Source organism: Betta splendens, chromosome 1 (assembly GCF_900634795.4).
Source record: "Betta splendens chromosome 1, fBetSpl5.4, whole genome shotgun sequence".
Lineage (NCBI taxonomy): Eukaryota > Metazoa > Chordata > Actinopteri > Anabantiformes > Osphronemidae > Betta > Betta splendens.
In genome coordinates, this window is record NC_040881.3 from 12,986,764 (window position 1) to 13,012,121 (window position 25,358).

Here is a 25,358-nt window from a genome sequence, read left to right on the forward strand (position 1 = left end):
GAAGACAGCAAGAAGAAATAATCATTCGGAACGCGGCTCACATCCACACAGATCATGACATGGCAGGCATTAATGATTCAGAGGCAGAGGCATGAAAAGAGTGAACGAGGGAGATGGAAAGAAAAGATGCCAGGTGGGAGGGAGAGGAGGAGACAAAGATCAGGGGAAAAAGGAGGGCGGGGGGTAGCTGGAGAGAGAGGGAGGGGGGGGGCTGAAGGGGAATAAAGTGGCAGCGGAGAGAGAGGAAGCCTCAGAGATTTTTTTTTTTCTTCTTAGCTCCGAGCCATTTTGGTTGGTTCACTCCCTGTGTTATATTTTGGGAAAGCGTGACGAGACAGAATGTGAGAGCAGCGAAAATGCGGCCTGCCATTACAGCAGTCTGAACACCAGCTCCGGCATTTAACACCTCATTTTCTGCAGCTGTGCCTCTAGTTTTTTTTTTTTTTTTTTTAAGCATTTAGGACAACTGCGGTCATTTCTGCCGCGTTGAAATCCAGCGAACAGGACAGAAGACGGAAGGGGAACCGAGGTTGAACTGATCAAGCCGGAGCTCAATGATAAAATTGAATTATTTGCAGTCTTTGACTGGACAGATGTTTAAACAGACACACACAGCGGGAAGAAGAATCCCAAAATCAGTCCTCCCATCAAATTTAGATTCATCAAATGCAGCCTGAAAATAATACACTGAGAAAAGGCTGAGCCACACTGGCATACAGACAAGGTGGCAGGGGCCTGCTGCCAACCCTGTCAAGTCGATTGCACACACACACACAAACACGGACGCGCGCACACACTTCTGACGTCCGCTCGGTCCAGAGGGCACACACAGACACACAAATACACACACACTGGCAAAGCATCAAGGTGGCATGGCAATTCACTGCTAGTGGCCTTGTCAACTCAAGTAACCTCCCACAGGAAAAACACAGACACACACAGGCCGAAGAGCATAGATTATATGCAGGAGGAAGGAAAGAAGGAGAGCGCGGCCGAGTAAAATCGGGGGAGCGAGGAGCAGGAGGAGAAAGGGAGGGGTGTGAGGAAAGAAGACTGAAACAACGGCGACAAAGCAGGAGAATGAGTAAAAGGTGAAAGACAGCAAAAAGATTGGTAGAGTGAGCAATAAAGCAACAGATGGACAGAGAGAGGAAAACAGAGAGGAAGAAAGACAGGAAAGAGATTGGTGGAGTGAGCAACAGAGGGAGAGAGAGAGAGATGGTGGAGCTAAAAGACCATCTGCTATTATTGGGAGACTCCTGGCAGACCTTCGCATGATACTGCGTTAGTTTGTGTGAGTCTGTGGGTGGCTGTGTTGGCCCCTCGCGCTCCGCAAGGCTGTGTTGTATGCTAACAAGCTTGTCATTGTTGCTACACACATGCATAAACCTGCTGCACTTCCCTTGTTTTTTTTTCTAATCAAGCCCACTTTCAGCCAGAAAGACCAGCGGTGCAGCGTTGAGTTTCTCGAAGGCACACGGTTTGGACGTCGCAGTAATGCTCAGCCCCCATGTGAAATCAGCTCTGACCGCTCCACTGCTCAAAAGCTGCTTTGTGTAAAATCAAGTAATTACGGCACAATTCATTCTGAGGCATTTGTTGGATCATAACAGAATGATGGAGGATCCTAATCCATAGGAGCGCCATTTTTAAATAAAGGAAACAATTGTGTGGATACAGTATCAGCCAAACAATATGAACCATGTGCAACACATAAGATTGTATTTAATGACACCTGTGTAGTGGAGAGACCCTGATGAAATAATACTGTATTTCATATTGCATGTGATGCCAAAGACGAACAGAAACAGTAGACACTCTGCAGAGCTAACAGATGAAAAAATATCCATTACTGTTTGAAAATATATATATTTTTTTTAAGTTTTGGACGCACTCACGGGTTCATGTCTGCAGCAATAAATACCCCAAATGTATTTTTAGTAGTTTTAGAAGCAAAAGGTTGCGTCTTTGCTCGCTGTTCGTGACCACAGATCAACATCGACAGAACATTGTAACCTACTGATGTTCTACATCTCGGGTAAACACACAACCTGCAACTGTTTGTGAAGACGCAGGGATGTTTATAATGTGCCGTTCATATGCAGGCTGAACCAATTAAAAAGATGCTTGACTCTCCATCAATGAGGCTCCACGGAACCGTGAACCGGTGGGCGTGGAACACATCTGTAGCGCTGCCGGAGGGTGCAGCTGTGCCACCAGCGAAGAAGGAGCTCATGCTGCAGGATTTCCATAGGAGCGCTCCTGTTAGAAAACACAGGAGGCAATCAAATGGTGGGCACCTCTTCTATTGCATGTATGACCTGAGATCACAGGTTCTGGATGATTTTAGGGAATTACCTTTTCTGTCCATCCATGATCAGTAACACATACTGCGCACAACGACCTTTGCCATCAAATGCCACTGATTTGAAATAGTTGTCCTAAATTGCCACAGCCATTACTTAACCACTTTCCAAGCAGACATCCCACCTCGGCGCTCGTTATGCACCATCAATAAAGGGTATCCACCTTGGGCTGCCTCAGCCCAAGCACCGGACCTGGCTTTATAAGCTGCGCTGACTGCGGCCATTACCGAGCACCTAAATCTCAATGCATCTCCAGCAGGACGAAGCCACGCTGCTCCTGCTTCAACAGCAAATTTTATGTTGCACCCTGTTTAAGACGAGAAGGCTGCTACTTGAAATGATCATCAGCAGTTAAGATTATTTTCTCACAATAATGATGCAGAGAAGGCTTAGAACGTAGGAATGCTCCGTAAGCTCAAGTGCTCGGGCTTTATTGCCTATTGATTAGACTCTTTGCACCACACAGCTGAACTGGTAAAGAAGACATAATTGCTTTCACAAGAGCATGGTGAGGTATGCCAACAAGGTGCCAACTAAAAAATACAAAGCATGGAATCATTTCTCCAAATGGCATTTGACTCATTTCTTTCTCTGGCCAACTTCTATTTGATAAAACCCAACCACAAAAAGGCCTTTTCATTTCCTAAAGTACACAGCAGCTCATTTCACCGTCATCAAAACACTTTAAATCAAATTCAGCATGCTATTTATGAGTGTATTAGCACCAAAGCACACATTTTTTATAATAGTACACACTTGATAAAAGGTATTAACATGATTTAAAGTGTATGGTTCTCAGGAGAGGATACGTTCACGCAGTTTCATTTCCCAGCCTGAAAAAGAGAAAGTTTAAAGCTTCAGTTCAAATGTAGAATTAGATTAAATTCCCAGTGATAGTGACTTATTGGGTTTCTGTTATTTCCTTCTATAATAAGACATAGCTAAAACCAATTTCCAAAAGAGAAAATGAAGTATAATTCACTTCGGCTCAGTGTGTAATGAAATTTGTGTTATTGTCTGAGGTCTGTAATACAATACGGTACTTTAACTTTAATATAATATTAAAAGTCACTTTATTTTTTTGCTAGATTTATTTGAATCAGAGCTTCAACACTAGAAGACATTAATGTGGCTGCTTTTGTTTTTTTTTGTTTGAGTCAAATTAAAACATGAAGTGTGGAAAATCATCCACCCACCAGCTGTTATTCAGATATGGTCCCTGAGTAAACACATTTATGTTGCTGTTGTTATAGATTTCAATATCTTCTTCACTATGTTTTTATTAAGAGATTAAAATCTACATGCAGATGTTTTAAAGCATAACGGATGAGAAGGGCGACGCAATAAGCCGCCAAGTCAAAGAGAAACAACAACAATTAACCCATCTACCAAATATATTCACTTGCAGTCATAATTATGTCACAGTCACACACACACGCTGCAAAATATATTGCCGACATTTTCATAATGTAAAGTTAAGGAAACAAATGAAAAACAGATGTTGCAAAGAAATGCCATTATGCTGTAACCATAGAAACGGTGTTAAGCATCAGTTCTATTTAACTGCAGTAAATGGAATCAGTGATGAATGAATGAATGAATTCAATGGTTAAAGTCAGGACAAGTTTGCACCTTCTACATGAATGTGATGGTTTTATTTAGAGCATCAGTATCAGTTAAACGACTCTCACTTGATAGACACATTGTTAGTTTAAATAATTCAAAACAATGCTGTCAAGAGTTATAATGATTGATACTATGAATTTCTTTGGGAATACCCCACCCCACACGCCCAGTACGTGGACACAGCCAGTGTCACATCTTCCCTGTCCACTGTTTTTGATGTACACACTCCCATTCTCTCTATCATCTCCTGAACTCTCCTCGAAGTCTGTTAAAGCACTCAGGTGCCCGTTTATTCCATATCCTTTACCAACATTGACAAGCCAGTGACAGGCAAGCAGGGTGTATTGTTCAGAAAGCCCAGTCCACAGTGTTTTCTAGGCCTCTGCAACATTTAGGACAGTGTTTGCAAACCTTTATGCATATAGATGGTCTGATTACCACTTCACCTTTAAGCCAACAGAGAAAGAAAGTTATGACCCATCTGTGGTATCACTGTCATAATACTTCATGTGTTTGTCTGTCTATAGATACATTGTTGTAGAGGCCCCATAATATTAAATAAATATGTTGTGCTGTTTAACTTGATTAATTTTTCTTCAAAATTGTACAAAGGCCAGAACATGAGTAGATGTCCCAACTCTGATTGCCAACAATGAACTTCACCAATAACTACTGCATAAGGAAATAGAGCTTTGGGGAGAAATTGGTTACAAGCCAGGGCAGACTCCACATCAATGCCAGGTTAATATTAGCTCATATCCGTCCAACCCATTAACGACAACTGATCAACCTCAGGGCCAAAAAATCCTTTCAGCAAGACTTAGGAGATTGCAATGATCTCTTTCTCATGGCTTCATAATTTGGTGAATAAGTCAAATTGCTTTTTGAGGACATGACTGGGATATAATTGAAAATTGGAATATAATTAAAATGTAAAAAAATGAGCCAGATCTGGTCCTAGATAAGGACACATATTAATGATATACTGATATAAGACTCACCGCTAGAGTGAATGCAAACATCAGAATTAGCCCTTGCTACTAAAGTCTGTGTACAGTATGTTGTGATAGAAGTTCAGCCTAAGCCGCACAGGCTGACACTGGTTTTATTAAATATGCAGCAGCGACCGTCCCCGGCGACATTCTCCAGCTGCCTGGACTCACATGGACAGGATGGAGAGCAGCCAGAGTCCTGGCGTCTGTGGCAGCGCTAAACCCAAGGCCTCCATTACAGACAATGACTCCCAGTCTAACAAGTCAGAATGAAAAGTGAGCCGTTTCAGAACTGGTTGTCGGCCAAGTGCTGCATAAAGTTTACACCAGACATGCACGTGACCAAGACACCAGTTATTATACCTAGGCCGAGGAGTAATGATCGCATGGACCAAAAGGACGCAGGCGGAGGAGATCACCAGGGCATCTCTCGTGTGCATCACAGGCATCTACAGACAGGACGCAGGATCAGGAACAGAAAAAATAACTGCACCCTGGACGCAAACTCTTCTCAGTGCTCTGACACACAAACAGACTCTCACTTATCTCCCTTACACAGAAACGTGCCCACCCACAGTTCGCATCATCCCATATACAACCAGCTGCAGAGTCACCGGGTGCTGCTGCTTCGTCCTCACGACCCCCTTTGTCCGAAAGTGAGCTTGTTGGGGGACCGATGGCTTTACGGCGTGCGTCTGCTGCACACGCGCTGTACCAAAGTTTTCCTACTGCTACTCTCCTATAAAGACAGAACTTCTGACACACTCAGCTGCACCTAACTGCCCAAATACCCAAATAACGCCACCCAGACCCTCGCCCCCCATTCACATGCAGACGGGAACCTTCACCATCATCCCCCACTGTTATTTTCTAGGCGGTTTACAGGGCTCATAAACGGTTTTATGTAGTCAATATGGCTGACTGTGCCTGGTACACTGCATCCTCTACTCTCAACTGCAGATTGTCAATATAGCAGTAAAAATCTCTGTAAACAACATCTCTTCATAACTCTCTGAATCATGTTTAACTGCTGCGCACACCTTTATGTGTTGCTGTCCAAAGTGCTTCATATCCATTCTGGCAACGGCAAATGAACACAAGCTGAGTTTTCAAAAAGGTGGTGGATATTTTTTTTAATTATCCATATTTATTTATTTATATTCGATTAGTTTTAGTCTCACAGTATCTTCAAACCTTTTATATCAAACCAAACTGAATTTCCATTTAAAATTGATGGACTCTCTACATAAAAGAAGCGATGAAATGATGAAAATGTTTAAAAACAAGTGTTTGTTTGACTTCACAGCGCTGAACTGAGCAACAACAAAAGAAAAGCGGTGTTGTAGTGTGTGTTAATATTTTCTAAACCACTCTTTTCTGCAGGTACTATATGCTTCACTGGAATAGTTTTTTAATGACTTCCTTATCAACCGTTACCCAGAATGCATTGATCAGCCTATCTGTGGAGAAATGTTGTCAGCTGCACATTGATACATATTTGATGAATACTTTCAGAAACAAGTTAAAGCGAGTTTAATATAACTGTTTTGACACATACAGTTGTGTGACAATACAACAGGTTACAGATATACAACAACACTATTCAGCAAACTGACAAACATATACTGTAAACTTATTCCCTGTATGAATGTTTTAGATTTGTCGACTGACTATACTGTTAGTCATAACATTCCCACTCACATCCATTACTAAACACTCACTTTGTCCTTCTCTCTGGCTCATTTAGTTGCCCTGAGTGATTCCTTTTAACACACAGGGCTACAGTGCTGTCCAGACACAGATTCAGACCCCTGACACACACACACACACACACACACACACACACACACACACACACACACACACACACACACACACACACACACACACACACACACACACACACACACACAGCTTTCCATGCAAGATCCCTAAGGAGAATCCACTGTTAGCAGATAATTGGTTTCTAACCTTCACAATGCTACGGTTTCTTCCTCCCAAGTCTCATGGCTTTTCTTGGTCTCTCTGAGCAGTTCCATTAATTGTACGTGTTTTAATTGGTGTGTAAACAGAGACATAAAACATTATTTAAGCACAGTTAACTGCTAGATAAAGCAGAAGTTATTGACTTTTATTGCTTCATCCTGCCGTATTTACCTGCTTTGTCGTTAACGCTCATTTAAAATTCATGCTAATAAAGGAGCGTGACTTGTGGAGAAGAGAGTTTGATCGTCCATCTGTTCTGCCCCTGTAGCCCTGGCCCAGTTTCTGCACAGTCTCAACACGGTCGAGGCGAGAAAGTGAGGATCCTCAGAGCTCACAGGCTTCCTTTCAGCGAGTTGACTTAAAAGTGGCTTAAAACGCACAAATCCAACATAGACACTGTCAGATCTCATGTGTTCATGAAGCAATATTAAAGTGTCTTCAAAGACATAAGCCTAATTGCTTCAAGCTGCTGTTTGTTAAACACCTTTAATATCCAATTACACACACACACACACACACACACACACACACACACACACACACACACACACACACACACACACACACACACACACACACACACACACACACACACACACACTTGCTCGTTACTCAGTGATGTCATCAATTCCTCATTCACTTGCTAAAATGGCCAAAAAAAAATTCTGGCTTGCAACTCTAAATTTGGCACCCTGTTTCCAACGTCCCATATAGGTCAGTTACCATGACAACCACTGCATATCTATCCAAGCAGCCTAATATTTACTCAGCAGACACATGTTTGCTGTCTGCCTCAGAGGTAGGCAATGATACTGGCCCACCTGGTGTTTTCTATATAACAGACTCAATCTATAATACATGAAGTAAACACAGGCCTTCATAGAATTCAGGTCACGTGGCTGCTTCCAGTCATTTTAAAGCGTGTGTTTGTTTTCTTTTTCTGGCGTACTGTTGCATTTTCATCCAATATCTCCACGTGCTGTGTTTTTTTTTTTTTCCTTTCAGCATCAAGTGGATCAAGTGAAACAAGATGCCTTGGAAAGCAAGGGATAAGAGAAAGGAGAGACGAGGACATTGGAGGCGAGGAGCTGAGTTCATATGGAACAATAAGAATGTACACGCGCATACGGTGTCATGTACCACTTCGTCGGATCTTCGGGGCTTACTTAAGCTTATGCACCTGCATGTACTGTATCACTGCTAAACGGTTTGTGGTGATCCTCATTTTACAGGCAAACCATGCAGTGCCTGGTCCGATAGTTAGGTTCTGATAAACAGGGTTTAAAGAAGAAATGATAATAGAAGTGATAGTTTATGACCTTTTAATGACCTAATAACCATATATGACAAGTATGAGACACTTAACCTACATACAGTATAAGTAATATATGTAATAACAATACTTGTGTATTATTATTTTTTTACTGTCGTAGACTATACTGTAGTTAATCTATCATTAAATGACAATTCAATTCATCATTGAATAATAATTTTCTGAACTGAATCATAGATCTGAGGTTAGTCTCCATCTCACATTATTTTTCACTCCTAGCTACATCTCCCACCGCACCATCGCCTCCTCTCCTCTCTCTCTTCATCAACATTAGAGTTAAATTATTGACGATAACATTAACTCTATCCAATGGCACAAGCAGTCAATATTAACTAGCTGCTCTGTGCAGTGTGTTAAACTCTAGCATAGCTACCAAAGTTGGCTCAATTACCCTTACTGAAAAAATCACTTGTTACACACGGCTGCTAAAAACTCTGTGAAGACAGCATTAGTCAAGCGGCACTCACTGACAGTCAGTAGATGGTGATCAGTAGAAAATACTGCCATATGCATGTGGTTGTCTGCTGATAAAGAAAGCTTTTAACATCTTAAACAGGTGAAAAAAATCTGTGTGTGTGTGTGTGGAAAACACTGCAGTGAATGGGGATAGTTTGATTGACTGAAGATTAATATTGAAGCACTCTGGTTGCAATTCAAAGTAACAGAGATGAAGACACAAAAACATAAACCAGATCAAATGAATCAGTTCTAAATGCTACAGTACGGGAGCACCTCCATCAAAGGCACATGGTCACGGGAACAGAAACAGCTAATAGCAGTGATGCAATGTGCAGGACCAGAGATGTGTCAGCATGATTTTAACTGTGCATTTACTGCATTATTCAGTGTGCAAGTGCATGTTACAGCTGACTGAAAGGACGTAGATGGATTTGTGGAGGAGTGTTTTCCACGTCGGCAGTTTAAGTGTGTGCAAAAAAACAGCACAACAGTATGCGAGTGTTCAAGCAATGACAGAATGTCTGTGACAATTTCTATTCTTTGGCTGTAGGTGGGTTGTTGGACAGAGACAGATGTTGCTGTGTTGATAAAATAAAGAGGGGGAGAAGCAGCTAGAGGTCAGAATTGATAGAAAGAGGAAGAGCGAGAAGGACTGGGAATGAAGATAAAGTCATTAAGAAGCAGCTATAGCAAGACGCTGGGGTCAACAGGTCAACACTTGACTGCAAGTGTCAAGTATTGGGCCATCACCACTGGCACCTTCAGCAGTAATTGTTCTGCGTGTGCGTTTCAGAGTGCACAAATGACGCAATTAAGCCGGCGCCGCTGCCAAACAACGTGACTGTGAGGAACGGAGGAAACGGCAGGCGAGAGACGGATGGAGTGAAAAGCAGAGGGTCAGATCAGACAATGAGAACCGGAGTGAAAATGAGAGCGAGAGGAAACATTTGGATGCTTTTAGTGACCGCATTTAAGTCAATTGTATGACATCTATTGATTTTCCATTGACTTTAATGGACATTAGAGCCCTGTAGATTCATGTGCAGCCTTTAAACCATTAAGTGCTGGGGCACATGCACAAACACAGACACAGACACATATATGGATATGTATATAAATATACATACACACATTACTGTATATTGTATAAAGGTGACGTGAACAGTTGCCTTTCTTCCTGTTTCTCTCCACAACCACGGAGGGTCAGACAACACACGCGCACTGAGCACACATTCATGCATGTGCCATGCACACATCCGAGGACTACAAACCCTCCCACAGCCGTAGTGACACATCTCATAAGCCTTCCGTCTTCCTCGAACACACAAACGCTTCCAACCCGCTCTTGTCAAGTGTAAAAGAAGACAAGGGGCGAAGACAACAGGATAATAGGATTATTATTCTCCTCTAATCTCCATGAGTCAGCACCACAGGCTGTGTACGTGCATGCGTACTGGCGCTACAGCACCTTTGTTTGTGTTAACATTTATTAATTATATTTAGTAATAAATAAAATAAGCAATGCACAGGGACCAGCATCTTTTGGTTGAAACATTGTATGTTTCTCATCATTATAATTAAACATCACTAACGCTGCAATAAGTGGCTATTGTGTATTATCGCTGTGTGACAAAGGGAATAACAAAGATTAATCTGAGAAGACACAGTTAAAATGTTTATTTTACAAAAACAGACTTTCCCTACAGTATAGTCCATATTGTAGGGGGCAGTAATGGTCTAATGGTTAAAAGCAGGGCCACTCTCCTTCTGGTTTCCCAGCTCCCCCTGCTTTAGCTCTTACTGATTACCTCAATCAGATGTGTTCAGTCAGCCAACAGCTGGATAAGCCGACTGACACACCTGATAGATTAAATCAGCAGGAAGGGTTGGAAAACCAGCAGGGACGCAGGCCCTCGATCACCAGTTTGACACCTGTGGTTTAAAGTTTAACGTTGAGCTTGTGGTCGAATAGTCACTGGTTCAGGCTCTGGTGTGGCAGAATGGATGAGGGGGGTCCAGGAAACAACACTTACCCCTGCACCCACCCACACCGCTGTGTGGTCCTTGACCTTTAGGACCAATTCACACCATCAGCATGACCCAAAACATAATGGAAGCTCTCGACAGCAGCAACAACAGCTGAAGAGCTCCTTGGTGTGTTTTACTGAGTTTGACTGATGAAATGTGAAAGTGTCCAACCTGCAACTCTTCATACAGTATATTAATAAAGGAAAGGAAAGAAATTCCCTTATTAGCCCCACAGCAGGGAAATTAGTTCTGTGCATTGTGACCCATCCTCCTAGGGGGAGCAGTGCTCAGGGAGTCAGCCTGGTGGGCCTGAACCTGGGACCTTCTGCTTCCCTGGGAAAAGCTCTACCCACTGAGCTACCAGCCCCTTAAGCTACAGCAGACAAAAGTGTTTTGACTGCATCTAGTAGTACCAGATAGAGTCGGTCCGACAACACAGAGGGAAAATGGCCTCGTCAGCTTGGTGTCCACAGGCCAGCCTGTTTGCACAAGGGCAAGTGTGTGTGTGGGTGTAGTAGCTTTTTTGAGCAATGAGGTGATTCAAGAATCACGAATGAAGCCATAAATTAAGAAAGTACTGCCAATCAGTTCATTTAGTGTTACTCCAAAAAACACTAACTTTGCGTTAGCTGAGTTGTCATGAAGCAGTTTGACCAAATTCTGTTGTTATTATTCTGTATGTCTAAATACAACAGTGAAGTCAAAACCTTAAAATGAAATGGTAAACCCGAGCAAATCCTCCTTGAGAAGGCAAAAGACGACAGAGGAAATATCTTTAGCTAAGGGATTATTGAAATCTTAATGAATTAGAACCATTTTAGCTGAAAAAATAATGGGTCCAGCTTTGGCCAAGGGAACACGCTCAAGTCCTAACAAATTAGTCTCATTTTATTGTGAGAAAACTCTAGCCAGAGGACTATTAAAATTCTAATGAGTTCCACTATTTTAACTTGAGAAAACCCAAGACTGATTGGACCAAGGGACTGTTGAACTTACAAATTAGCACTAAAAAAAGCCTTACCTTAGCACCAGCAGCAGCTGAGGGACTACGGCACAAGGTTAAGAGAAGTTACTAATATTTAAAAGTAAGAAAAAACTTGTGCTGGCTGGTGGAGTATGATATGTATGAGTCAGCAGGCCAGAGTTGGCGTTAGAATGAGTCACAATGGATAAGACTTAGAATAGCACTGGTGTAGGAGGCGCTCGGTCACATGCATATGCACATACTGTAGACTGGGAACACGATTCAAAAATATTAGATTGATATTATTATTTACATATGTGAAGTCTCCCACTGCAAACAGGAGGAGCACGAAGGCACTGCATAGGATTTAATAAGCACTGGAAATAATGCAACATCAAGAAAAGTACACAGGTCACAGATTATTCTGTGCAGTTATATATAAATATATATACAGTATCACCACCATATCAGTTTTTGTATTTATCAGTTTCAGGCAGACATGAACTTACTTTATGAGTGAACTGTGACTAATACAGTCATAAATAAGCTGTGGACCGTTTGCCCATGTGCTTCTACAACTTAAATAATGTTATATTTTCTTTGCATATTTAGTTTTGTACTCATTTTGCCAAAAGGAGTTCAGTAGTGAAAGCTTATACCAAATTAATGCTAACTGATACCATAGCATATTGCTATTACTTGAGTAATGTGTTAATCTTTAGGGTTGATACCACTACGAGCATCAAATACAATCCTATGCTCACAGCATGATTAACCATAACACTCACTCAACCCCAATGACATCATCAAGAAAATACCTAATTATTGACCAGCATAATAAATGCTCCTCCACAACCCTATGCGTGATATCAGTGGGGGGTCTCTTTAAGTCTGAGAGGTTGAAGGACAACACAACAGGATTATCCAATCCAATAAGTCCGATGACGCTGGCTTTGAGTCGCTGACAGTCACTGCGACACATTTCAATTGGTGCCAAACAGTGAGGTTCAACACTGAGCCCTGCAATGGCCCCCGCTTCAATCCTCTAGGAGCTCACAACACACATTAGATTTCAATCAGGGCCTTTTCTTTACCAAATGAACAAATGTAGGACACACTCAGCAGCCCATCAGGTTTGCCCATCTCTCTATCCATTATTTGGGGATATAATCTATTATTTAGACCTCCTCTCACTTTCATTCTTCTGTCTCTCTTTCTCCCTTGCTCCTTAGCTGCAACCCTCCTCCTCTCTCTCTCACATTTCATATCTCTTCATCTTTTCCTCCTATTCTCCCTCTCCTTATCTGCTGTAAAGCAGATATGCATCAGTTTTTAGCAGCGCGAGGAAAGGGAGAATAATACACCACATGATCGTACAAGGTGGAGGGTGGTAGTGGAAGTCAAGGTCGAACTGTGGCGCATGTGTGTGTGTGAGCGAGAGAGAGAGAGAGAGAGATTTACAACCCCATCTCTCCTGTTTTTATCTGTATCCCTATCCAAACCTTGGCACCATTTCCTCAGAGAGTAGACACAATATAAAAGGTTCACACACACACACACACACACACACACACACACACACACACACACACACACACACACACACACACACACACACACACACACACACACACACACACACACACACGTCTGAGACAGCGGTAGATCATGAGCTGGTGAATACAGGATGATGCAGAGCAGCCCCAGTAACATGAATCACATTTGTGTTTTCTTAGCTATTACCTCTTTGACATTCGTCCACTCTTCCTTCTTCCCGTTCCTCATCTTTAGCTACATACGTGCATCCCTTTTGTGTTCTTTGTTTTTCTCCTCTGTCGCTGTCATGTCTTAAATTCATCCCTTCAATGGCCTCATTTCTTTCTTCTTTATTTTCAGTGTTTATCTTTGCTCGTCTTCCCTTTATATTGATTGACCCTCCCCTCTAGGACTTTTAAAAGGCAAATAATAGAGTTAAAGTAACTAGACTTAGCATTTAACAAAGCTGCAGTATGACATTTCCATATATTAAATATAGAAGCTGTGATTTGCTGTGGGTGCTATGCAGTTCACACTGATGAATGGTGCAGGTTAGGTCTTCTTGCAGATTAGCCGAGCATTGATTCCTCACCTCTACAAACTGCTTCCTTTCCCAATGGACTAACAACGTTAAAAAATAACATTATACAATGAGCAGCGTTATCTTAAGCTGGGTGTTTGTTATCTGCTGTGCAAAAGCATCCATCCAAATGCTACTTCTCTGGGCTTATGCCAATACTTTGAAAACAGGACTTGACAAATAAAGCAGGTTGGATGTGAAAGTCCTCGTTCCTTGTTAGTAGTTCCTTGAAAACAGAAAGGTTTCCTCACTTACGGGAAAAGAACCGATAAAACTGAACTGATGAAACCAAGCAGAGCAGAAAAGAGCAGCTCATGATTTAAAGCAACCATGTCACGTGCCTCACGTGGTGCTGGAGATGCTATGGCCTGAGCATACATGGATCCAGATGGAACTGGGTCAGTGTTCATGATAAAAGTATTAGGATGAACTCAGAGGTGTAAAGATACACAGATACAGATACCCTCTGTTCAGACTCTGCAAGATGCTGCAAACTGATAGCACACGGCCTCATGCTCCAAATGAATAATGATCCAGAACCCAGAGAACACGCTGCTCAGTGTTTCAAGACACAGGCGCTATCCAGTAGCCGTTCCAGTGTCCTCATCTCAACCCACAGTAAGAGAGCAGCAAATCACTTCATTCATTGCTTGATATTTACTCAAATCTATGTTACTCGTATATCGTAAATCCTCTGAAACCCTGCTATGCTTGTCTATTAAAATACCTGTAAGGTGTAATACTTTAAACATTTAATATTATTGCAACAGTATCTATAAATGTCACTTGACTGAGAGCAAACTGTAGCATTTTTTTCCTGCTGAGCCGCTGGTTTTGTTCATTACCTCTATCCACTAGGTTTCTCACTCTGTGTACTTTGTTCATTTTTATAGGAAAATCAGTGGACCGGCATCACAATAGGTGAAAACAACTAAGACAGTATTTATCTCTCGTTTGCAGGCGTTCATTGTAGAGTTGATGACCCATATCTAAGTCCCCATGGTTTGGAAGCAATGCGCTCTGCTTGTGTGTGTTTATCAGCGTGCTTGTGTGATGAACAGTGTGTTTTAAAACTAAAGCAGTGAAAGAAAAAAAAAAACCTGAAACTGGGTTTCCAACAAGGGAGAAGATGAAAGGGGTAATGAGTGTGCACCTGTGTGTGTGTGTGTGTGTGTGTGTGTGTGTGTGTGTGTGTGTGTGTGTGTGTGTGTGTGTGTGTGTGTGTGTGTGTGTGTGTGTGTGCGCTCTCTGACGAACCACTAGGTGCACACACCCATGCTTGGCTGTATTTGTACTGTACATGCCACGTGCAGGAGGCTTGCCACATGTTTACCCACTTTGCACACACACACACACACACACACACACACACACACACACACACACACACACACACACACACACACACACACACACACACACACACACACAGTATCGAAGAGCTACTTATTCAGTGATAAAAGGCGAGCCAGAGGGAACCCAGTAATTGAACTCCAGTGAGCGAAGCTTGGAAGCACCATGGCGTATCCAGGGTAATAAGAAAAAAGTTATTATTCACCTCAAAGACACACATACACACACTCTCACTCCCAGCAAGTCCATATATTGAAACACACATACCAATAACATACCAACACATCAACACTCACAATCTGCAATCTGCTGTATGGTTTTAGCGATATGGCCCTGAGGTATCAAGTCTGAAGGGTGATGGAGATCGGAGCACGGAGCTGTTGCATAAGCAAATCATTTTTGAAATTATTGACTTTCACACTTGCTACCTCCTGCTGCTCCACTGAATACATTAAGGGTTCTGTTCTGTGGCTGTTCCTGGCTGCATCCAGCGCATTTGCAGAAACGGGATCCACAACGTGCTCAGCTGCAGCACAACCCAAGGCGTGTGCATGTGCGTCAGGGTCTTGCCCTGCTGTCATGCACAGTCTGTGTAATTTATGTGTGAATCAGAATAAAAGTCATAATAATACTGTGTGCAGTTCTGATTCTACTCATGTCTTATGACAGAGGTTCCTATGGGCACACAGTATATCATGTAATACAGTACAGGGCTATGTGCTAAACTTTTATTACTGTGTTGTGTAATTCATGTTTTATTGCATCTACTTGTACATGTAGTACATATGTAGTCAATGTGTACTGGCACTACTGTTCAGTCCATGTTGTTCTATATAAATATTTTTGCCAGTTCTTACTATTTTGCCAAAGTCAGTTTACTTCCAGTGCTATTGTTTACTTTACTTACTTTACACCTACACAAACACATCACCCAACATACAAAATGTGGGCATCATAGGAAGAAAATATGAAGATATACACATTGTATTGAGAGCGCATCCGTACCAGTTCTAACCAAAGGTACTCTGGCTTAAATGTGTTGTATGAGTGCCCCCCACGTACAGAGGAAGTGAAAAGGTTGTGTAAAGTGCATCCCTTTGCCAACCAATCTACCAAATATTGCAATCAACTGTGTTTTTATTTTAGTTTTAATTAGGCAGTAAATATATACGATCAAGGAATCTATGGCAAGATGATCTCCCCTAGTCACACGTTAAAAGTCTATTTATCTTTAGTCTGGTTCATCTCATCTTCATTAAGAAAGCGTGTAAGAAATATGTTTTCCTAGCCAGACAATCAACACTTACGTATGTCAAGAAGCAGACATGGAAAAACAAGAGGATGGATGGAAAAAAGAACGCTCACAGAGGTAAAGTAAGGTTTTGTTGTTGTTAATCTACAGCATTCCAGCTCTCCTGCATTGATTCGTCCTACCTGGCTTCTCACGGGACCCAGCGTTTGGACTAATGTCGCCGATACACACACACTGATATGTTACATGCCAATTGGAGCAAAACATAATCTTTTCCCCAAGATGCAATCATCCACAGTCCACTTTCATCTCAGTCCACCCGGCAAACCAATACATAACATCCCAGATGTGATTATCCGTTAGACATATTGACCCTCCGTTACCGAAACCACATTGATCTATTCTCCAACACGTCTTCTAAGTGTGGCGGTTTCTGCAAAATGATAATAAAAGGGAGGCAGTTATACGTCCCAGCTGCCTGCTGTATATGTTGACTCCCTGGGATGAATTGTGTGCGTGTATACACTGTCCTTGTGAATCAAAGCCTACTGCACATCAACAAGGTCAGCAGGTACAACCGCTTGTACAGATACACACATGTAATCATGCACACGTGAGGGATACATAATGCATGGTCATACATCAATGGCACCAGGGGACTGTCTAATTATTTGTAGGCATGCATGTGCACAGGTGTGTGTGTGTGTGTGTGTATTGTGTGGAATTCAACATTCATGTCATCAGTAGGCACTGGCATCATTAGCTTCAGCAGCAGTGTATAAATTGCAGCTTAAGAGTTGAAACCTGGTTCCAATCACACATTCTCTTCTCACAAAGACAGATACAGCACAAGGTTACATTTAGTCTGCAGCCTGTAGGTCCATTCTGTCACATGAGGACATTGGCACAGTTCAGATTACGAGTGTTTTACACATACAAATGTAACGTCCCCCCCTTTAAATGAATGTGTAAGGTCATTTTTAGATAATAGCATTTGACACAGCTCCATGAATACTGCAGTCATCACGAGGCTGCAGAACATGCATGTCAGTGTGGTTCAGTTTTCACATCATACATCAGTCAGGTTTGGGTGATTTATGATAATTACAGCAATGTCTTCATAGAAATGAGGCAATGATTAGGGAGGATTTTGTACACTGTTTCGCCTCTAACAAAATTTACTCCCAAGATTATTTTCCTGCTTTCCTTCATCAAAAGGTCAGAGGTCATTTGCAGCTACTCATTAGTCTCACTGAAGGACACCACAAACAGTTCCTTTAACATAAATCCTGTAAGGACAACTGCTCAATAATCAGTGGGCCAACCAGCTCCGTGTTACTGCAGTTCCCATTTGCTCTAAAACTCTAATTCAATTATATTCTGTTTCACTTACTGTAGATGTGTGACTATGTCTGTTTGCCATGTGGCCCTGGATGATCCCAAAGGAGCCTGTTCTCATTTCCTGTGACACGTAAAAAGAGTTCAAATATGAGATTATCTAAGAATTTTGTAAATTGACCATATTGTAAAGTCAATATTAAAGTCTTCAAGGCAAATTATTACAGGTAAGTGCGCTAAACTGACTGGATTCTTGTGTCTATAGCCACATCCATAGAAGAGAACTAGATCAAATTACACAGGATTCTGACAGCAACAAAAGGCAGAAATATTAAGAGAAGAATTCATTAAATGGGTGCCTGCATTTACTGAAATATTAAAAAGATCCTTTCAGATGTAGAAAACAAAAGAGGGAGCTATTTGGAGAAAATGTGTAGGAACACTGGAACACAAAATGGGGATTTAGTGTGCTGGGAAGCTGCTGGAAACGGCTAATAGGCATCATTGCTGCAACGCTTCAACTCATTATTTTCGGATACACGGATAAAAGAGAAAACAGTGATTATCACACTGTGGAGTTGACAACGCGAAATTACAGGTGGTGGCGGGAGGAACAGACAGGTGATTAGCAGGAAGCCTGCTCAGGTGAATGGATGGAGTGCTGGTCCGCGTCTAAACAGGAAACAAAGTGAGCATCTTGTGTGAACCTCGCATCAAATGCATGTAAGACCACACGGAGGGAAAGGAAGCTCAAGTGAGGAGCAGGCTAAAAGCGTTGAAGGACAGCAGTTGCATAACAGAGCATATGATCATTCATATGCAGCAGGTTATATTCTGTCAGACAAAGAGACATTACAGTCAGTCCAACTCAAGATGAATAGAGAGATCACATCGCTAATGAATTCCTGCGCTTGCGTAATCCTTTCATTTCGCTTCGTGTCTGACAGGGAGGATACAGCAAACTTGGTAAATGGATCTGCAATCATACATTATACCCTGTGTCAGCTGACGTCTGCCGCTTATTTCCCACCCAGAGAATATTGAAACTTTAGCAAATGATCCTGCTGTAAGTGTAATTGCCACCCAGGAGCGAGAAGTGGCATGAATATTACGAGACGTTTATTGGAGTCAGCACGGACACACTCCACATGGCCCGACTCAGAAAGCTGTGCTCAAAGTGAAGTAAAACGGACTGTAAAGTCACCTTCCAAAGCACTTCTAAAAGAAGTCAAGTGCATAATGTGAAGAGTAGCATGTGTACACCTATCTTGACATCTCTTGCTGTGTCAGGGGCCTCTGCTCTGATCCCTCTCCTCCTCCTTGGAGGGAGCGAGGGAAGGATCACTCCTTTAAAGTCTCTCTTTCATCTTTACCCCATCACACCATCCTCTGGGGAAGGGCAAAGGGGAGCGGCACCAGCCGACAGGGCTGGCTCTTTATACATCCATCTCCTCCTGTCCATTCCCTTCCCTCTGCTCCCTCTCTCCCTGCCAGAGTTCGCCTTCCTTGGCCTAAAAAACCTTTCTTTATTTTGAGTTTTCGGAGTCTTCGCACCACATTGTATCCGTTTGAATTAACTCTGCTTTTGGTCAATACGATCGAAACCAGTAAATGCTTGAGTAAACAAAATAGCATGTACTTATTAACCGTACAGTACGTTTTTCAACATGATCGATTGCTTTTATTATCTTCAGCACCATTTAGCATTTCTGCAAAAAATATTGCCTTGAATTATTTGGGCATCAACCCACTGTTATATTTACTGATGCTGTTTTTACTGCTGTTTTTATACGCACACACACACACACACACACACACACACACACACACACACACACACACATTCTGTGTTTACTGAATTTGCTTAATTTTTGGTCATAGGCCAAACAGAATATTTGGAGGCACCATTTTCTAAAACACCAAATCATGAACTATAAATAAAACAATGGGTGGCAGTCTGCTTTCTACTGTCTCCTAACTACTCTTCACACTCCTACCGCCCTTCCTCACTCCTTACCCAGGGGACAGACTAAAATTTACCGCTTTGGGGTCCCAGGGGTTTGTGAAAAGCTGTTTCAACAGACCAACACAACCTAAGGGATGGTTAACACTCTGGTCTGGGGTTTAGAGTCTGTATGATCACTTTGCTGCTCTATTGCGTGCGCGCAATAGAGACACACACACACACACACACACACACACACACACACACACACACACACACACACACACACACACACACACACAGAAGACCAGAACCATAAACAAGCATACACCATTATCAAGTGGACACTGGATTTTACACACTAATCCCAGTAAAATCCCTTTGGAAAAGCAATGAGGCTGGCACCGTCGTGTGTGTGTGTGTGTGTGTGTGTGTGTGTGTGTGTGTGTGTGTGTGTGTGTGTGTGTGTGTGTGTGTGTGTGTGTGTGTGTGTGTGTGTTCCAGCTTTCCTGTCCCTTTTTATTCTGGCCACCAGTCAAAGAGAACACTTCATTATCTCCAAGCAGCCTTTCATCCCCTGGAAATCTCATTTACATCTCTGTGACTCCATTTCAATATAGTGCTGTTTTCTCTAAATAGCTGTCATATTTTCAACACACTTTTGAATCCCCCTTAGGTTCCTCAATAAGTAGTTCAAACAACAAGCTATTAAGATTCAGGGGAGGTTAGATGCAAGTTTTAACAGTTTCTTTAAAAGAATTACGCAATAGAATGTTATTGTCAGATATTCTTGCAGTGATTCCAGGTCAGTCCAGACGGTTAAAATAAGCCTCTACAGTTCTGTGTAAAATCACATCTATTATTTACTGACCTAAGTTAAAGATACAGAAAGTGTAGCTAATGATATGTTTACTGGATGTACAGCTTCATAGTGTGAAGAGGTAACCACTAAGATTAATGGCTCTCAGTGAGTGTGTGTATATTGTGTATATATATATATATATATATATATATATATATATATATATATATATATATATATATATATATATATATATATATATATATATATATATATATATATATATATATATATATATATATTATATAATATAGTGGAGACACTGCTGTATTTGGTTATCATAGTTATAAGTTAGCGTTGAATGATTGATTTAACTCAAGCAAATCTCTCTTCTCACACTCTTGACTGAACTACAACTAATTTCACTCTGTGCTCAATTAAAAATGAGGTTGTTAAGAGCAGACCCACTGACTGAGGAGCTCTGACTGACCAGTGACAGAGGCAGTCAAGTTATTTCGATTTTAATTAGTCCAACGGAGCCATTAGATGTCTCAAAGCCTCTCCATTCTCAGCTACAAGGGTGTTTGCGCTGCTTCTGGCTCAGGAGCAATTGAAAGCTCGTTGCGGAGATTCGTCACTCGTAGGGTGATAGGGAGACCCTGCACTACAGAAACTCGGTAAACAGAATTAACCAGACTATGCTTTAAGCCCTGGTCTTAAAAGGTCAAGAAGCAAAGGATTTGTCCTTCAAACACTATAGTGGTAGACTGGGTGGACTTGTCTTAAGTCTGGTGAATGGAACAAACCACAGTACTCAACGGCATTTGTTGCTTGATGTCTTTGCCTAAAAGTACTTTATTTTGCTTTTAGGGAATTTGGTAAACAAGTGCTTCAATGAATAGTTGATTAATTAGGCAATTACTGTATGTCAGTGTTTTCTCATCGATACTGTATCTAAAGACAGTATACAGGACAAAGTATTTGAATTATGATTCAGTAATTCAGAAAGACAATATTCTTCAAGCGTAGCATGATGAAAAGTAAAACCAGTTGCCTGTTTGCTCAGACTTTTGGATACACGTAATGAAACAATGATTGGAGTATAAACCGCCACACACCTGCATGCCATTGGCCTATAAGGCAACTCAAGCAAAATGAAATATAATGTTATAGAGGAGCAACACAGGCAATCAACGGATTTACACACCTGTTGCCAGTTATGACTTGAATATTTGGTCAAGACTTGTGCTTTGTTTATTTTATCAAATACATTCCTATTTTTATAAAGTAGCAGCAAATTCATTTGACTCTAGCTCTGTCAAACATTGAAAAATATATACCTACAATTGTTATAGCTTTCAAATATGATACACACTGTCTGCAGTCTCTGGTACTGAGGGGCAGATGACAGTGTCATTCACGAACCGTGTTGACACCAAACCAACATCGGAAATTGTCAATTCGTAAACAGTAACAGATTGAGAAGTCAGCCTGATGTTGTGTATTCCTGCTGAGCTGTCATTCTAGAAATTCCAGGTTTCTGCAGGACAACTCTAAAAGCAAATTTCATTCGTTCCTTAGAGCATCTTGCAATGGAGACAGGTTGCCTTTTATGAAACCTGCCAATTTACCCTCACACCAGCACCAGTTATTTTCATTTCCTCTATGATTTCTTGCCAAGGCCCACAGTGTGTGTCTGCCTCTTTCATCGTCTGGGATTGTGCTTTCTACAGGTATGCCAAAGCCAAGGGCCGTGCTTTAAATTCATTATCAGCTGTCTTAAAGATGAGAAGCCAATCTGTCTGAGAGGTGTCTGGAAGGCTCTGTAACGTCGTCATGACAGAATGAGCTGTAGTGAAATGCCAACACAACACACTCCCTGGTGTGTGTGTGTGTGTGTGTGTGTGTGTGTGTGTGTGTGTGTGTGTGTGTGTGTGTGTGTGTGTGTGTGTGTGTGTGTGTGTACAAATAGACAGAATAAGTAACAGGGCAAGGGCCTACTGTGCGACAATATGTGTGCATGTGTGTGAGATGGGCTTTTAATGCCAATGTTATGGCTTTAGCAATTCAGAGAAAGGCGACATTTAGCTGCCAATAAACAATCAAACTGAATCAAATGACATGGCTAAAGCCTAGAGAGAGTATCGCACTATTTTCTTTTGTGTAATACACAGAAAATACACTTCATATACTGGCTTATTATAGAAAGAAAGAAGATGGTTAAAGGTCTTTTCATGGATGTCATGTTTATTTTGTAACGGAGGTTTCTCTGTGAGCATCCAATATATTTTTTTATAGTGTAAATGAAAAAAGCTGAAAGAGTTGATTTAAATGCAAAAGCTAATGTTGCTCTGTGTTTGCGCATAGTGATCTTAACTGCTAATGCTGCACCATATCGGTGCAGTGTGTGAAAATTGTTCCAAATGACACGGCTTGGCCAAGAAAACTATGTAAAATAATTGTAGCTAATATTCTTATCTGGCTTTCTCTGTGTGGAAATGGTTTGTGTCACAGAGTTCACTCTGCAAATGTTTCTCCTCCATGGACACAGTATACATCTGCTCAGCCCCTCGATCTCATTCTAACCTTCCTTCCCTCTGCATATGGCCTCATTAGCCCTTTGCCGGGAAGCAACTGGGCAAAGAGTGTAGGAGAGAAGCGCCAGGCAAAATGACAATGGCTGCAAAAACTAACATTCAGCGAGAACAAAGGTAAGGCGAAAGAGGAGGAGATTGAGAAGAGTGCAGAACGACAGGAGTGTGTGTCAAGAGATTGACAGGGCACAGTGGGAAGAGAGGAATATCGAGTAAAATGGTGAAGGGCAGAGAGAAAGAGGGAGAGAGATAAAGTAACAGAGACAGAGCCTTGTCAGCTAAGTAGTGATTTTATTTTGCGAACAGGGATACAAACTGCATTATGACACAGTAACAACAACCTGACAACGGCTTTCACAGCGTGACAGCTGCGTGTCTATTTCTATTTGTGCCTTTTGCAATCAAGCCCGCGTCTATGTGTGTGTGGCGCTGTGCGTTTATTCTTATCTTACAGAACAGACAATATTAACTTCACCGGTGTTTTTAGTATTTTTTGGAAGACTCTAGCCTGCAGGAGTGGATTTGTTTGTGTGTGTGTGTGAGCATCATGGAGTGTCTGGCTTGTAAAGTAGATGAGGGAGAAAAAGGCACAATGTAAAAGAGATAAATCGTGAAATCTAGTCAATGCAAAAGAATTGCAGTAATCTGATTGATATAATTAGACACACTAATCCAAAAACCTGTCATTTTGTTTATTGTTTCTCTGGAATCTCAGAGGATACATTACTATACAAAGCAAAAGAGGTGGGTATACTAAAAATAGTATGTAGAAAACTGTAATCAGATTAGACAGCCTAGTCTTGCCAATATGCATGCCATGCAAGATTGGTATTCAATTCAATTCAATTCAATGTTATTTATACAGTATCAAAAAACAGAATCTTCACAAATTAACAGGGGAACACCGAACAACCTGCCTCTGAGCAACACTAAGCAACAGCGAGGAGGAAAACTCCCTTAAACTACCTCCAGAGACCTCCAGCACGATCCGATTTAAGATTGGGCAGCCATCTGCCTCAAGGGAAAAAGAAGGGACTAGGGTGACCTGATATTAGGGAGTCATGGTTTGTTTAACTCACTCAGAAGGTCATCAGACACACGTTAAAATCAGATCCGACCTTAATGGGGAGCAAATACAGAAACTGAAGCTGGTGTAATATGTTTGATTTTTCGGGCTTTTTTTCAATTTGGGCTGGATGCTGGTAGTGGCGAGCGCTGTGTTGTAATTGTAAATATGTGGAGACCAAAGACAGTTGCCTAGTTTCATGTCAGGAAGCTTTGATATTTGAAGGAAAAAAATCAAAGCTTCCTGATCCTGATGATTTGTAAAACAGTTCTCTATTCTGTTACATCTCCTATCTTGTATGTTAACAAACGAGAATATGGCTTTGCGCTGAATTACTACTATAATAACGGGGAGCTGTATCAGCTTCTGTATCACTACCGCGAACAACTTTCAAGGTTTTATATTGTAACTGTTCCTTCCCAAACTCTCAAGGTTATAAAGCTTTTATACTGAGAGTCACTAGAGTTTCACTGGATTTCAGTGAGCTTCTATATTCACAAGGTTATTCAATCAGACATAAAAACCAATGGCATAATGTACTGGATCTACTGATAACACACACGGACTCAAGCACTAACTGTAGAGAGAACAAACACACAGTAAACCCCACTGAATCCTCTACATTGCTAACGCAGGATGTGTGAAGGAATGAAGTACAATCGATACCAGAAATAGGGTGAGTGTAGAAAGAAAGACACCTCGTATTGTCACGTTCCTTCACTAAGAAGATTAAAGGAGGAATATGAAACAAATGGTGGTGCGTGATACAGGAAATGTCACATTCCCACATACACACACATCTTGTGTGCCAGCTTGTGTATTTGCATGTCAGCAAGTGTGTGTATGTGTGCGTGTGTGTATGTGTGCGTGTGTGTGTGTGTGTGGGGGGGGGGGGTGGTATTTGAGCATGTAAAATAGGTGTGGTCTTCACATTAATTAATCTTAGTCTTGTTTTCCTTATGTATTTAAATACCTACTACAGCAAGCACCAGGACCCAAAACAAGGTCACAACAATGTTAAAACAAGCTCCTTAATTACAGCCACTGTAATTATATGTAGAAAACTTTATAGTTGTACTGTTATAATATAAATATTTACAGTTACAATACAGTTTAAAACTACATGTTTACTTACATC

The 25,358-nt window shown here is 41.5% G+C and overlaps 1 protein-coding gene across 2 annotated transcripts in view; it reads right to left on the reverse strand.

Moving 5' to 3' along the window:
- LOC114856776 (zeta-sarcoglycan) overlaps window positions 1–25,358 on the reverse strand; it is a 238,715-nt gene that overhangs the window by 165,898 nt on the left and 47,459 nt on the right. The window contains exon 2 of one of the 2 annotated variants that reach the window (XM_029152486.3): window positions 17,869–17,937. The exons of the other annotated variant lie outside the window; for it this stretch is intronic. Within the exon in view, the coding sequence (XP_029008319.1) occupies window positions 17,869–17,937 (69 nt within the window). The remainder of the gene's footprint in view (window positions 1–17,868; window positions 17,938–25,358) is intronic. 2 annotated transcript variants of the gene reach the window in all.